Source organism: Agelaius phoeniceus, chromosome 27 (assembly GCF_051311805.1).
Source record: "Agelaius phoeniceus isolate bAgePho1 chromosome 27, bAgePho1.hap1, whole genome shotgun sequence".
NCBI lineage: Eukaryota > Metazoa > Chordata > Aves > Passeriformes > Icteridae > Agelaius > Agelaius phoeniceus.
The window spans coordinates 3,878,098-3,894,115 of NC_135291.1; the positions used below are offsets into that span (position 1 = coordinate 3,878,098).

The following is a 16,018-nucleotide window of genomic DNA, read 5'->3' on the forward strand; positions in this document are numbered from 1 at the left end:
TTTTAAGAAATGCAACCCCCAACCATATTCCTTAGCCACTTTGCAGAGCTCCTTCAATTCCCCATAGGGGATCGGCTCCCAGGAATTGATTGCAGTCACCCTTCTGCTGTGTTTACATATAATCTGCAAGCCCACAATCTTTTTGGTGAGTTCTGAGCCCTCCCAGTGGCTTCCCTCTGCAGCTTGGCCCAGTGATCCTCAAACTCAGGACTGAAATCCAAGTCTGGGAATCCCTACTCTCATCCTCCGAGGAGGATGGAGGGCACTTGATGACTGCATGGAGCCTCTTGGGGCAGCCAGAATCTGCCTGTTTGTGGGCAGCTGTGGAAGCCAATATGGGCTCCTTCTGGTCGCTGTCATCACTACTTCTGACTCCAGTGTTGTGGGAATGGGAATGGGAGGGACTATCAGGAGGAGTCAAGAGAGGAAGGGGTAGGGTTGGTGCGCACAATGGGGAGGGATTCCCAATAGAGAGGGGAAGTCCCAACATGGACACACTTCCTGACACAGAAGGGAGGGGCAGGGTGTGATTACAGGAATAGAGAAAGTGGGAGGAGGGTCAGAGGCGTCGTTTTTGGCAGGACAGGGAGGTGACAAAATGGCCATTGCCTTTGTGGGGTCAGCACCATTTTGTGGAGAAAGGGCAGAAAAACTTGGAGAGGGAGAAGACAAGATGGCGGGGCTGGCCACATTCCTGGTACCATCTAGGAGAACAACTGGGGGTAGTAGAACTGGGTATGTGGGCATTGGTAAGAGGGTTAGGAGAGAGCCCAAGGCAGCATGGCCAGTGCTGCCCTGGAGAGGGGACAGAGGACACTGGGAGATGTCAGGGTGATGGTAGCAACCCTGTGCCTGCTGGCAGGATCCATCTTCCGATCCTCCCTGAGGCAGGGAAGAGGGTTTAGGGATGCGAGGGGAGGAACGGGGAGAAGGGGTGTTAAACTGGGGTCCCGAATGTTTCCCAATGTTTTCTACAGACTTCGCAATAAGGCCAAAGGATAAAATTTCCCCACTGAAAGATCCCCTTTAATTCAAAGAATGTAGAACCTTTTTCCTATATGGTCCCGGAACTCGTTAGAACGGATTCCCTCATAACATCAGGAAAATACTTGAACAACCAATGAATAAAACATTTTAAATCTCCCTTTGAAAAATGAAAACTTTCCCCAACAAGGATTCCTTTAACTTGGGTATAAACTTCCCTGTGTGGGTGGGTCAGTTTGGCTCCCATCCCCACACTTTCTCCCAACATCCAAGAGGAAAAGAAGGCAAAGGAAAGACAAAAAAGGGTGACCCCCAAATATAGTACTCACATGACAGTGGGTCAACAAAACCTCTCCAGGTTGTCCGTCAGCTTCAACCAATCTTCTCGCCTCAAGAACATTGCCGGTCGCCTGTGCGATTCCCCAATAAAACTTAGGAGTCTCCTCTGGGAATTGGCTGCTCCGAACACGGCTTAACTTCAGTAGTCAAAAAGCTACTGAAGACACCTCCAGGAATGCTCCAAACAGGTCCCTGTTCAGGCTGCCAGCTGTCACAAGCCACAAGCCCGTTGGTGGTGGAGAGAGAGGCAGCGGAGCCGTGACCTTCCAGAAGTGTCTCCAGTAATGAAGCCGCTCGGTGGCACAGGTACACACACACACACACACACACACACAATCACTGCAGCACACACTTCTCTCGTAGAATCACCAACGACAAAGAAATGGGAAGGGTCTATGTACGGATGCCAGAGAAGGAGGTTTATTCCAGCCATGCACAAAGGGGTCCAGAGACAAAAAGAACAGTGGAAGGTCTGGGTTTAAATACAGGGGAAAAGACGGGGGCGGAGGAGAGCATCAGGGCCAATGGGCTGAGGGCTCAGGGCAGTACAGAGGGGAGACAAGGGGTGGCAGCCAATAGGGTAAAGAGGGTGGGACACGGAGGCAATATGGGGCCAATGGATAAGCAGGGAAGGGAGAACATTCAAGGACATATAAATATAAAGAAAAAGGGAGGGAGAGGCCAACAGTCCAACCAGGGAGGTAGAACTGGGTACATTTGCATATACAACAAAGCATCCTGGAAGAGGGTCTGCTCAATTGCCCTGAACAGGGGAGATTTCTCCACTTGGGGTCTGTCTGTCCAAAGGCCTATAATGGCCTTTGTTCTGTAGGCCCACCGGCCTCCACAGATGCTCAGTGGAAAAAGGGGTTAGAAGCTTTGCTTGTGAAATTTGTGGGACATGCAAACCAGAATATTGCAGCCCTCATGACTGACCACCTGGCCGGAGAAGGAAACCACTCAGACCCTGTTGGGCAAACCCACATTCCTAGTGAGGCCCTTGAGGGTATTACTGAAGCTGTGCATAGCACATTTTTAAAGGTTCCTGATGCTGTGAGCCCCCCAAAAAATATTTACTTATGTAAAGCAAGGACTGGTGGAGCCTTATATGCAATTCAATGGCTGCTTGAAACAAGCTCTTAAAAGACAAATTGAGAATGACATTGCCAGAGAGGTATTGCTTTCAAAATTAGCTGTTGAAAATGCTAATGAGAATTGTAAAAAACTTCTGAAGTCCTTGTCTAAGGAGGAGCCCACCCTGCTGTAAATGATAGAGGCATGTAACCACCTGTGTGCCTTCAGCATAGGGCAACCGTTACTAATGAAGCTTACTGTGGGGGCTGGTATAGCAAATGCCTTTGTGTGGAAGGGGCCAACAGCGGGCCTGTTAGCTAAAGGAGTGAGAAGAAAGGTAAGAAACAAGAAGTTGATAAGGATTCTCTCCAAGGCTGTAACTGAGGAGACCAAGAAAAGTAAGGAATTGAAGAAAGATAAGAAGAGAACTTTGCAGCTGGATGAAGTATTTTTAGAAAGTTAGTTGAAGTCACTGTAACTTATCCCAAATGATATTATGTTGATTTATTGTGGCCAATAGTTAGGGTAGAAGAAATACAAACAATTAGAAAGGGTATAAAAGGTCAGCCATGTTCGATAATAAAGAGTTGCCATCTGAGACTGCTTGTGGTCTCTGCCTTGTGTCATGACTGGCCTGACAGTGACATCTGGTGACCCTGATGTGATTCAACACCCTTAAGAACATACTTGGTCTGGACCCATACGGGCTCCTAGAGACTGGCAGCCATGACTCACTGGGACAAAGTGGGGGAGGCGGCGTTGGTGCAGCTGAGAATGGCGGGTGGAAGCCACAGGGAAGTCCAGACCTGATTTTCTCCTATCAAGACAACTGGAAGTAGGTGAGCCACCAACTAGTAATAATGGGAAATAATTTATCTAATGAAGAAGAGACTGTTTTGGCTACATGGAAAGTTTTGTTAAGAAATAAGGGAATTAATACTTCAGACTATGCCCTTCGTAGTATATTGCTGTGAGCTAAATCACAGGATTTTGGCACTGATCCTGACACAGCATTTAGTGTGAAAGCATGGGAAAAAGTCGGGGACAGACTGTGGGAAGTCATCTGAGTGGGAGATAAAACTGTTGTTGATCTAGCTGTTACCTGGGGATTGCTTTTTGAGGCATTAAAGGAATGGAAAACAGAGCGAGAACAAACAGAGCAGGACGCAGATGAAGAATCAGTGTTGATAACAGAAATTGACAAGGGGGATGAGGCAGAGGGGGCCTCTGATGGGGAACTTGGCGAATCTATCCTTGAAGAAGGTGCAGGTGCCATGCAAGTTACCAGGCAGGCTACCAAAGCTTCCAGGAAAGCTGCCAGAGCTTCTGGGCTGGATGCCAAAGCTTCTGGGAAAGCTGCCAAAGCTTCTGGGAAAACTGCCATAGTATCTCCTTCTCAGACTCCTAAACCTCTTTATGTCACAGCTGCGCAGCAGCTCCTGATGGTGCCTGTATACACCACACCACTGCACCAGGTAGCTGAAATGTCTTTAGCAGAGAGAGAAACCCAGTCTTCTGCCCCCCTGCTTCCCTCTGCTCTAGCCCAGCCATCTGCCCCTTCGCTCCCCTCTGAGCTGCCTGAACAATCTGCAAGGTCGTATCCTCCATTACCTGACAGTGACAGTGACAGCGAATCAAGTGATGAGTTGCCCGCAGTAACATCTGAGTTGGGGCAGGGAACTATTGACAGTTCACCTTCTAATAGCTGTAGCCCTACTGCCCCATGGACTTTGCCCCCACATCAAGTAACTGGGCTTCCTTGAGAGCCTCAGTGTCCTGGGTTGACTATATGATGCTTTTATCCCCAATTATGTTATGTTGAATAATAAGTTTTGCACCTTATATTATGTTGAATAATAAGTTTTGCACCTTTAAGAGTGTTCCAGAGAGTGAAGCAGCGGGAGAGAAGAAGCAGCAGGTTTTTTTCAGACACCGTACTCACTCCTCCACATTTCTGCCCCTGGACTGTTGTTGTCTGCGGATGGACTGACAGTGGGACAGAGCTCTCTTTTGCTTTTAGTTAGTTTTAGCTAGCTAAGGCAAAGAAGTTCCCTACTGTGGGGACTTTTGTTTTTTTCCCTTTTCCTTGGAGCTCTTGAAACCTGCTCTGGACTGAACACCCAGGGGAGCACGGGCAGCTGCATCTGTGGCCCACCAGGCCGGGCCTGGCCTGCAACATTTCCAGCACCGGAGGGACTGATCAGAGACAGAGTGAGCTGAGCCACAACCCGGGGAGGGACTTTCTCAGTTTGTCATTTCTTTTGGAGTGGCAAGAGATTTTATTGTTTGATATTGTTAAGGTTTTATTGTTTAATAGACAGGTTTTTTCCACCTTTCTCCAAGGAGGTATTTTCTCCCAGACCAGTTGGGGGGAGAAGAGCAGATTGGATCTGCTTTCCTACTGGAGCTCCTTTGGGGGATTCTCTCCCAAATTTGCCCTAAACCTGGACACTCAGGAGTTTTGGGAATTTGTTAGGAAGAAAGCAGCTGAAGAAAAGAATTGGGACCTGATAGAAAGATTAGGTGCTCCAAGAGTACCTCAGGAGAACAGTGCTAATGCAAATGTTGCCTGTGATAACCCTATGGCTTTTCCAGGTTTTAAAGCAGCTCCTGGAAGAGGGCAGGATGACAGTCATCACGTCTTTGTCTGGAAGGTTGTGCAAGATCTCCAATCGAAAGTGGCTCAGTATGGCATTAATTCCTCAGAGGTAATGCAATTAATATGTGTAATTAATGCAGTTATGCTTGCACCTTATGACATCATGCATATTGCTACTATTTCATTCCAGCCAGTACAATACAGTGTATTTCAAGACACTTGGAGGCGAGCGGCTGAACGCACAGCTCTAACAAATATGCAGTTGCCTCAACACGACCCTCATCATGCTGTGGGTGTTGATGCCCTACTGGGCACTGGGCCTTTTGCTAGCCCAGATTCACCGGCAAGGTGGGATCCTTCAATTTTGGCACAAGCTCAGCAAATTGGCACGAGTGCTTTAATTAAATCAATGGAAATGGCAGCTCCAAAACAGAGATATGATACTATACAACAAGGGATGAGAAAACCATTTTTGCAATTTGTGGAAGAGCTTGCTGCAGCTATTGAAAAACAGGCAGATGATGAATCTTTGCGACACAAATTCTGTACACATTTGGCTAAAGAAAATGCAAACTCAGGCTGCAGAAAGATTATTGACACTTTACCTGGGGAACCCACATTGCCTCAAATGATGACTGCTTGCTTGAAAGTTGGTTCAGTAGACCATAAAATAGCAGCTCTTGCTGCAGTTCTAAGACCTTCATCGAAATGCTATAATTGTGGACAGCAAGGGCAAGTAATGGCACAGTGTAATACCCAGAAAATAACATCTAAATCAAATGCAAGCAGCAATGTTATGTGCAACCATTCTGCTAAATTTGGGCACTATGCTAAACAATGCAGGAGTAAATATCATGCAAATGGTCAGCTGTTGCAGGGAAACAGGAAGAGGAGCGCAAAGGGGCATGTGGGAAAACAAATACCCCAACAACTACAGCAGCAAATATGGGCCTACCCAGGACTGCAAAGCTAAACATTTGTGAACAATACTCAGGGGCAACAAGTGGGTCTGCAGGGATTGATATACCCACCGCTGACACAGTAACCATTCTGACAAAAGAAATGTGCAAAGTGCCCCTCGATGCCTATGGTTGAATAGGACAGGGATTGAGTGCATTTTTGATGGGAAGATCAAGTACTACAATTAAAAGGTATTCATGTGCATTTAGGACTTATTGATGCTGATTATTTAGGACAGATTCATGCTATGGTATCCATTGATGACCCTCCTGTCACTATTCAGAAAGGAACTTGCATTGCTCAAATTGTACCTTTTGTGAGTTCTGTTCTGAATACAGTGGACCGAAGTCACGGCACAGGAAGTTTTGGATCAACAGGGGTACCTCAAGTGTTCTGGGCTGAGAAAGTTACGGAGAACCGTCCAGAAAAGACGTGCATCCTCACCACCAGTGGATGTCATCCAGGAACCATATCAGTAACAGGCTTGATTGACACTGGAGCAGATGTCACAATACTCTCGTGACTTTGCTGGCCTCAATCGTGGCCTCTCACTCATGCAAGTTTTGGACTTCTGGGGTTGGGTGGTGCTACAACAGGTGGCCTGTCAGCCATTGTAATTAATGTGAAGCATCCTGATGACCAACAAGCTAACATCAGGCCCTATGTTGCCGATGCTCCTCAAAGTTTGTGGGGATGACATTGTTTATCTCAATGGGGTGTCAAAATACGGATTTTTAATGGGGGCCACTGTGATGCAGGGCAATGAATGTCCAGTTGTAGCCTTGATATGGTTGACAGATGAACCTGTCTGGGTTGGCAACCTCCATCACATTAACATTACTTAAGTCATCAGTTCATTTGCTTCCCACAGGAGTTTTAGGACCATCCAGGCAGTGTATGCATACATTGTTTTTAGGTTGGTCATCCATCTCTTTGATGGGACTTTTTGTTCTCCTTGGGGTTATAGACTCTGATAATGAGATTATGATCATGGCCTGGACACTCCAACTGCCTTTCACTGTTCCCCAAGGAACTTGAATAGCTCAACTGATTTTATTGCCCCAAACCATGAGCATACCTTTTACAGACGTAATATGAAAAAGGGGATTTGGGTCTACTGGAACACCCCAAATATGTTGGGTACAACCTATACTAGAACAATACCCCACATGCTGGTGTACCCTGACATTAAAAGGGCAAAAGATAACACTTGACAGCCTCATAGACACAGGGGTTGAAGTTAGTTATCTCTCAAGACAAATGGCCCTCACAGTGGTCCCTTGCTAAAGTGCTCCAGGCACTTTCAGGCATTGGAGGAAGCAGCCGCAGCTGTCAAACCCACCACTGGATACAGATCAAAGGGCCCGAGGGACACCGTGCCTCAATCATACTGTTTGTATTACCAGTACCAATGGTACCGTGGTGGGGGATGTTCTCTCCCAATGGGGCTTTAGGATTCAATCAGCTTTTTAAAGGGGGCCGTTGGAGAGCGACACTTTAAAACTAACCTGGAAAACAGGGAAAATGGTTTGGGTGGATCAATGGCCCCTACCATTGCAAAAACTTTGTGTATTAACAGAGTTGCTCCAACAACAACTCCAGAAAGAGCATTTTGTCTTTCTAACCGTCCTTGGAATTCTCACATGTTTGTTATCAAAAAACAAACTGGCAAATGGCGCTTACTCCATGATCTTTGAAAAATAATGCAGCTATGGAGGACACAGAGGCCTTACAGCCAGGTCTCCCATCTCCTACCATGATTCCCAAAAATTGGCACTTGACTGTTACTGATTTAAAAGATTGGTTTTTTGATATTCCTTTACATCCTGATGATGGTCCTAAATTTTCCTTTTCAGCACAAAAATGCAGGCACCCTTAGAGCGATATCACTGGATAGTTTTACCTAAGGGCATGAAAAACAGCTGTACTATTTGCCAGTGGTATATTGCTAGGTCCTCTGTTCATTCTGTTCATCAACAAATGCCTAATGTTCTTTTGCACCATTCTATGGATGATATTTTTGTAACAGCTGAACAACAGGAAGTCATGGAGAAAGCCTTAGTTAGCCCTTGTCACCAAAGCTGTAACTCAGGCAGGGCTTTGCATAGCTCCCAAAAGGTACAAAAACATCCTTCGTGGAGGTATTTGGGGTGGTGCATTGGAGTCTCTTCAATTTCTCCCCAAGCTCTTCAAATTCAGACAAATATTTGCACCTTACATGATGCAGAAAAATGTTTGAGAACAATCAACTGGGTGCACTCCTTGTTAGGGAATTCAAATACAAAGCTAAAAGTCCTTTGTTTGAATGATTAAAAGGAGATTCAGACCTTTTATCACCTAGAAAACTTACATTTCAAGTTCAGCAGGTGCTGCAATGCCCAGCTGATGTCATAATAAACCAACAAGCTGCACACTGGGCACCTGAGCTGCTTTTCTTTTTAATAATCTTGCATCCAGCAAAACAGCCTCATGCCTTGATGTTTCAATGGGACCCCAATGCACCAGACTCTTTGTTTATCACTGAATGGATTTACTTACACCCCAAATTACTAAAACCATCAGTACCCAACATGAAATGATGGCCCAACTGGTTGTTAAGGCCTGACAGAGACTCGTTTCTCTTGCAGGAGGGGAATTTTCCACTATTTTCCTACCTTTAACCACCTTTTATTTGAATTGGATAGTTCAGGGATCAAGGCTCTTCAGATGGCCTTTCCTGAATTCAGTGGACAAATCTCAATACATCCTCCAAAACATGAGTTGTTTTAACAGCTTTTAAAAGCTTTTTTTAAGCTTTTTCTTTTTTTTCAATTGACAGAGAAACCCAAGAGGAGTGAGGTTCCACTTCAAGCCTTAACAGTATTCACAGATGGTTCTGGTCACTCTCAGAAATCTGTGGTAGTATGGAGAGACCCCTCTTCTAGTGGGTCTAATGGAGAGCAGATTTATCCATATCTGAGTGGTCCCCCCCAATTGTTGAACTTGCTGCTGTTGTCACAGCTTTTCAAAAATTTTCTGTTCCTTTTAATCTGCTTACAGATTCAGCTTATGTTGCAGGAATAGTGATGAGAGCCAAAGCATCAGTTTAGAAAGAGTTGAAAATTCACAACAATTTTATTGGTTGCAGCTCCTTGTTTTTTCCTTAGAAAATTGAACATTTCCTTACTTTGTTATGCATATTTGTTCACATACAGACCATCCCAGATTTTTAGCTAATGGGGAACAGGCAAGCTGACCTTTTAACAATGCCTGTACAACAATCTGTTCTGCCTAATAAGATAGAACAGCCTAAATTGATCCATTTGTTTTTTCACCAAAATGGTGTCACTTTGATTTGGCACTTTGGCATTAGTAAAGCCCAAGCTTCAAGAATTATTGCTGTTTGTCCTGGCTGCCAATGGTGCTGTTTTCTCTCTATTGCAGGAAGTATTAATCCCAGAGGGCTTCAGAGCCTTAAAGTCTGGCATCAGACGTTACCCATTTTTACTGAATTTGGTCATTTAAAATACATTCATTCCTCTATTGATACCTTTTCTGGTGCTCTTTTTGCATCTGCCCATTCAGGGAAAACAGCTTACGATGTCTCTAGACACTTCACTGCTGCTTTTGCCACTCTTGGTATACATCTGAAGTAAAGACAATGGCCCAGTTTATATTTCCCATCGAGTTGCTAACTCTTTTGCCTTCTGGGGAATTATGCACAAAACAGGTATTGCTCATTCCCCAACAGGCCAATCTGTCACAGGCTCATGGCTCCCTCAAACATCTCTTGGTACAACAGAAAGGGGGGCCAGAGATGGCAACCCTGCCAAGAGACTGCAGAAAGCCCTTTATGTGATCAACTTTTTGAATTGTTCTTTGATGGACCCCAACCCACCGATTGTTCGACATTTTAATCATGATTCACAATTGCAACAAAAGGAAAGAAACCCCTGCATTAGTGAAGGATCCAGAATCTGGTAAGATATTGGGGCCTTATCCTTAGGCCACCTGGGGTAGAGGTTTTGCTTGTGTCTCCACAGAGAATGGTCCCGAGTGGATTCCAGCAAAGAATGTGAAGCCGTTTTTAAGAATCTTTGAGTGCATCACCTGAAGATTCACCTTGAACACCAACATTGGCGGAGAACCCTTGTGAATAGGACCTCACCACCACACCAGCGCCTGTTTAACCTCTAACAGACTTATGTCCTTGGGAAAATGGTTAAGATTACCCAGTGGTATCAGGGTTTACAGGGCTAGGAAAACTTCTGGGGGATTGGAGACTTGGTGGATGGATAAAAAATTTAGTTAAAATAGGCTTCTATGTATTAGGCATTGTATTATGTATTGTTATGGTTATTCCTTGTATTTTACAGTGCGTGAAAAAATTAATAGACAAGTCACTTAAGAGTGTATTTTTGTTAAAATGGATACGGGGAGGTATGGGGAATAAAACAAAAAGTACAGTGGAACTGATGAAGGGGCCTGATATCTTAGGCCTGATTGAGCAGAAACTGTGGGAGGGACAGACACAGATTAAGGCTCCCTGGGCAAGAGGGGACCAAGAAACAAGATGTGAAACTTAGTAACTTAGCGATAAGATAATGTTACCAGGTGACCTGATGTCCTCAAGAATGTGTAACCAATGGGAAATTGTTACAAAAAATGGAGCCCTATATAACTACCATACAAGTAAAACCCCATATAAATCCCTGGCATACTCAATAAAATTGGCTTCTGATCTAAACTCAGATGTCCCCTTCTCTCCATCATCATTAACCCCCCTAGGTGGGGGGAAGATGTTGGAGAGATTCCTTTCCCTTCTCTTTGTCCTGATGTGATTTGGTCGGTACATAAATTCACTCCCTGTGCCCAGGTTGGGTCTGTTCTCCCTGTGCCAGTGCTCGGGGTGGGATCTCTCCCATTCCATCTCTCAACTCCCAGGCCTCTCCACAGGCAACAAGAGAATGCAATGAACAAGAATCAGCCAATCAGAGAGAGCAGTTCTGATGACTCACCAGTTGCTGGGCAGACCCACAGCACCCAGTGTTCCCTGGACCCCACCCTCCCTGCTCAGTCACAGCCCCAATCCTCCCTGCGCAATCACAGGAGGTCCCAGTCAGGTGCAAGGCCACGGGAAGGGGCTGCAGCTGCCACTGGCTCAGGAGCTCTGAGGGCAGAAAAAAGGGGGTGACACCGGGATGGGGGACACTGGCAGGACTTCCCTTAATGGTGCCTCCATTTGTGTTGGCCCAAGTGAGAGCTTCTGGAGAATCTCTTCCCACACACAGGACACTCATTGGGCCTCTCCCCAGTGTGGATGTGCCTGTGGGTGACGAGGGTGGAGTTGCGCCTGAAGCCCTTCCCGCAGTCGGGGCAGTGGAAGGGCCTCTCCTCTGTGTGAATCTGCTGATGTACTGAAGCACAGACAGACAACTCTTCAACTAATTAAAGTTGAAAAGAAGGGTATTTTATCGCAGTGCTGGACATATAAGGAATCATTTCCAAATGGATGTGCAAGGAGTTGCAGACTCCTGCTCTCTATTTATACAGAAAAGGTTTTACATATCCAAGCGGTTTCTAAGGATGCATAATACAGAATCATTATCTGCCCACTTTGTATTATAATCAGCTGAATACCTAATATGTCTGCACAATTGCACTGCCTTAATTGGGTCTGTGGGATTTTGAAATAAGGGAGTGGGCGTATGTGAAGAAGAAAGCTGTCTTCCTCATGGTAAACTCTTCACCCATGGCGAGTTTGCAGGACTTTTTGATCTGCTGGTCATGGTCCAAGCCTCTCCAAACTGATTATTCTTAAGGCAAGATATTTCTATGGTCTCTGCTCCTCCACAATTGCTACATCTATCCCTGTCACTCCGAGCTTTACTTTCTAATATATTTGTTACTCTTTCACTAACCTATGTGATTTTTGCTTAGCTAACATACCTTCTTAACTAATTTTAAAATCTTAACTAAAATACGTAATCTTCTACTATCTCAGTTATACTCCCAGCTGGCCCCTTGACTCAACCACAGTTTTCAATTATCGTAAATACATTTCCAGCTGATCCCTTGACTCATTATGATGAGATTGGAGCTGCTCAGAAACCACTTCCTACACTCAGGACACTCACAGGTTCTCTCCCCAGTGTGGATCTTGCAGTGATTGATGAGGTTGGAGCTCCACCCAAAGCCCTTCCCACACTCCCCACACTTGTAGGGCCGTTTCCCCATGTGAATCACCTGGAGCCAGATCACATCTGAGCTCCAGAGCTCCAGCTGAAGCCCTTCCCACATTCCAAGCACTTGTGGGGTTTCTGCCAGCCACGAGTTGTCTCTACCACCTCTGAGTTCTGAATGAATCTCTGGCTGCCTTCTGGACACAGGGGGCATCTTTCCTCCTCACAGCTGCCAGGGCTGGGTTTGCAACCCCTCCTTGTGTGGGATCTCCAGGGCTTATCCTCCCCATTGGATTCCCATGCCATGGAGCTGCTCAAAACGGCCTTTTCCATGAGGTTCTGCAGCAGGGATTTGCTCTCCCTGGTCTCTGTCTGCAGCTCAGTGCCTGGGGAAGGAAAGGAAAGAAAAGGAGAGGAAGGAATGAGGAAGGAAGAAGGACAGAATGAGAAGGGGAAGGAGCTGTGGACAAGGACAGGATGGGATTTGCCTCTGTGCCAGAGGGAAGGGGAAGGAGATCCCCCCTGGCAGGATGGCATTGGTAGCGGGGTTGTCCTGCAGCCAGAGGAAATGTTGGGCTGAGACATGAAACAGAGGAGAGGGAGAAAGGGGCAGTGACTTCCTCCTTGCCTGCCTCAGTGTCCCAGGCCATCTTCCTTTTCCTCGCAGCCTCCTCCAGCTCCATCCAGACAAAGATTGGGATTGACAAATCCTGGCTTGGGGGAAAAACAACAGGTGAGGCCCTTGGTCCTGCTTCCCAAGTCCAGCTCAAAAAGTAACTGCCCTGTTCACAGTTGGATGGGCCCAGACCCTGCTCATCTCCAGCCTCCCCCACCCCTCCAGGCTGACAGGATCCCCCAGCTCCAGGATTGGCCTTTGTTGCTCTCCCCACTCTGATGCCAATCAGAGTCCCAACACCAATGTCCTCCCCAACTGGTACCACTGCCCCAGCCAGTACAGACAGTTTGCCACAGGAACCTTCCACAGTTCTCCAAAGGGGCATCTGTGTCTCACCCTTGGGGCCCTGCAAGATCCAAACATCCCCTCCCCTGAAACAAACCCTCCCAGAGATCCTCCAATGGATTTGGGGTGAGTTCCCCCTCCCTACTCACCTGTGAGATCTGGGGGGATAGATGCTGCCAGGGCCAGGGGAGCTGCAGACTCAGTGGGCGAGTGGGAAAACAGCGTGGTTCTGCTGCAGCTCCTCCTCTTTCTATTCTTCTTCCTGCTCTTCCTTTTCCCATCCTCCGCTTCTTCTCTCCCTCCTCTTCCTATTGCTCCTCCTCTGTGCCCAATCCAGATCCTCCTTTCACACCCTTCTCTCTCCCATGGCTGCAGCATTTGGGTGGAAGGAACCAGGGAACATCCCATGAGCTCCCCAGGGATGGGCAGGGGGCTTGGGAATCCACCCAGTGCAGATCCATTCCCCTCCAGAGCCCCAGGGAATCACTCCGGGGATCAAGCGATGGGGACACAGTGGGATCCCCACGGAACCACCCTTTTTCTATCCCATCCCAAACTTTCCCTCCCCTCTCCTATCATTCCCCCAACCCAAGGACCCCTCCCAACTCAATCTGGGGATCCCATCCCTCTCCCACTCTGAATCCTCTTTTTCCCTGCACTCCCACCCCTTTCCCATCGTGCCTTCAGCTCCACCTCTCGTCCCTATTTGGTTTTGGGGGATGCAGGTCCCTCCTGCTCAGTCTGGGGGGTCACATCCCCCCTTTCCCTCAATTCATGCATCTCCTGGCTGCTTTTTCCTGGGAGCAATCCCTCAGTTTTGGGACTTTTGGGGTGTAGTTTAAGAGTGTGACAGCTCTGTCTGGCTTTCCCCTCCTGTTGTGGCCTCTCAGCTGCCCCTGACACCCTGGGGGTGCTGGGATTTTCTTCCTGGGGACAAGGATGTTCATCCCCTTCCAGGAGCCCAATGCTTGGCTGGGGCTCCAGTTCAGGGGGTCCTTGAGCAGCTGCCCCAGAACCTCCCCCATGGTCTCCCAGCACAGCCAGAGCCACTTGGCCTGGGGTCCCCAAAGGCCTCAGCAAGCCCCAAATCCCTCCCAAGAACCCTCAACTCCCTCAAACCCAGCATCCCCCACATCCCCTGCAATGGCACCAGCCATGGCCATGTCCCCACATGTCACTGCCCATGTCCCACCATGTCATCACCCACGGCTGTCTCCCCACCATGTTTCCATCCCTGTCATTGTTCCCCACATCTCCATCCATGCCTGTGTCCACCCACATCCCCATGAATGGCTATGTCCCCCTCCATGTCCATGTGTCCCCCAACTGGTTCAGGAAAAATAAAATAACTCTTTGAAGAAAAGTGGAAAAAACTGTTTATTACACAATAAAACCTAAACAATATTAAACAATAAAACCTCTTGCTGCTCTAAAAGAGAGACAAACTCACAAAGTCCCTCTGTGGGCTGTAGCTCAGCTCACTCAGTCCCTTATCAGTCCCTCTGGTGCTGGAAATGCCACGGCCCAGGCCCGGCCTGGTGGGCCACAGGTGTGAGCTGCCCATGCTCTTCTGGTGTTCAGGCCAGAGCAGGTTTAAACAGGTCCAAAGAAAAGGGAAAAAACCCCACAGTAGGGAACTACTTTGCCTCAGCTAGCTAAAACTAACTAAAAGCAAAGGAGAGCTCTGTCCCGCTGTCTGTCCATCTGCAGACAACACAGTGCAGGAGCAGGAATGTGGAGGAGTGAGTGCAGTTTCTGAAAACAAATTCTGCATTTCTTCTCTCCCTCTTCACTCTCAGGAAAAGTCTTAAAGGTACTTTAAAGCTTTAAAGCATAAACAGAACAGACTGGGGATACAAACATCATATAGTCCACCCTGAACATACCTTCAACACCATTCAGTACTCCCTGATGTCACCAGAAGATAGGATTGAATGCAAAAGATTTTATGGGGTTGAAAGTCAACAAATCTGCCCTCCCCAAGGAATTCCCATTGTAGGTCTGTGTCCCAATGGATGTTCCTGCTGCTGGGTTTATCTAGCTACCCATAGGGAACCAGGAAGATGTGGAGCCTCCAAGCCAGGTGTCTTCCCAAAACAGATCACCAGGACCATGGATCACCAGGGCTCTGCCCAACAACGCTCACTGAGGATCATCCAATGTAGATCGTCTCATGGGGGACAGAGCTGGAGCAGCACACAAAGCTTTTCCTACACTTGGGGCATTCACAGGGCTTCCCTTAGTGGCGCCTCCGTTGGTGTTCTGTCAAGTGAGAGTTCTGTGAGAAGCTCATCCCACACTCCCCACACTCGTAGGGCCTCTCCCCAGTGTGGATGCGCCGGTGGATGGTGAGTTTGGCGTTTTCCTTGAAGCCCTTCCCACAGTCGGGGCAGCGGAAGGGCCTCTCCTCTGTGTGAATCCGCTCATGTTTGAGGAGATCGGAGCTCCTGTGAAACCTCTTCCCACACTCAGGACACTCGTAGGGCCTCTCCCCAGTGTGGGTGCGCTGGTGTTTTCTCAGGTCAGAGTTCCACCTATAGCTCTTCCCACATTCCAAGCAGGTGTAAGGCCGTTCCCCCGTGTGGATGACCTGGTGCCGAATCAATGCTGAGCTTCCTCTGAAGCTCCTCCCACATTCCCCACACTCAAAGGGCTTTTCCCCAGTGTTGTAGTGCGTTCTTATATCTTGTAATACTTTGATGTAGTTGGTCTTGTATTCCCATGTTTTTCCCAAATGGTTTATCCCAGAGTGTACCCCCCCCCCCTCCTTTTCCCTCTACTTGTGTTATCCCTTTCCTGGGATAAGATCTCCAAAACCCCCACCTTGGCTCTCTGCCAGTCACCTCGACATCCCAGCCCCCTACCTAGAAGTTTCGGTCCAAGTTGTCGAGTGATTAGCCAGGGGCCAAGGGTCAACCCCCCAAGTCCTGCCCCATACGC

The 16,018-nt window shown here is 47.5% G+C and overlaps 1 protein-coding gene across 1 annotated transcript in view; it reads right to left on the reverse strand.

Moving 5' to 3' along the window:
- The window catches only part of LOC143691900 (uncharacterized), a 149,481-nt gene that overhangs the window by 60,188 nt on the left and 73,275 nt on the right, over positions 1-16,018 (reverse strand). Inside the window, 3 exon segments of the mRNA XM_077191095.1 lie at positions 11,179-11,383; positions 11,981-12,179; positions 15,331-15,833. Coding sequence (XP_077047210.1) covers positions 11,179-11,383; positions 11,981-12,179; positions 15,331-15,833 — 907 coding nt within the window.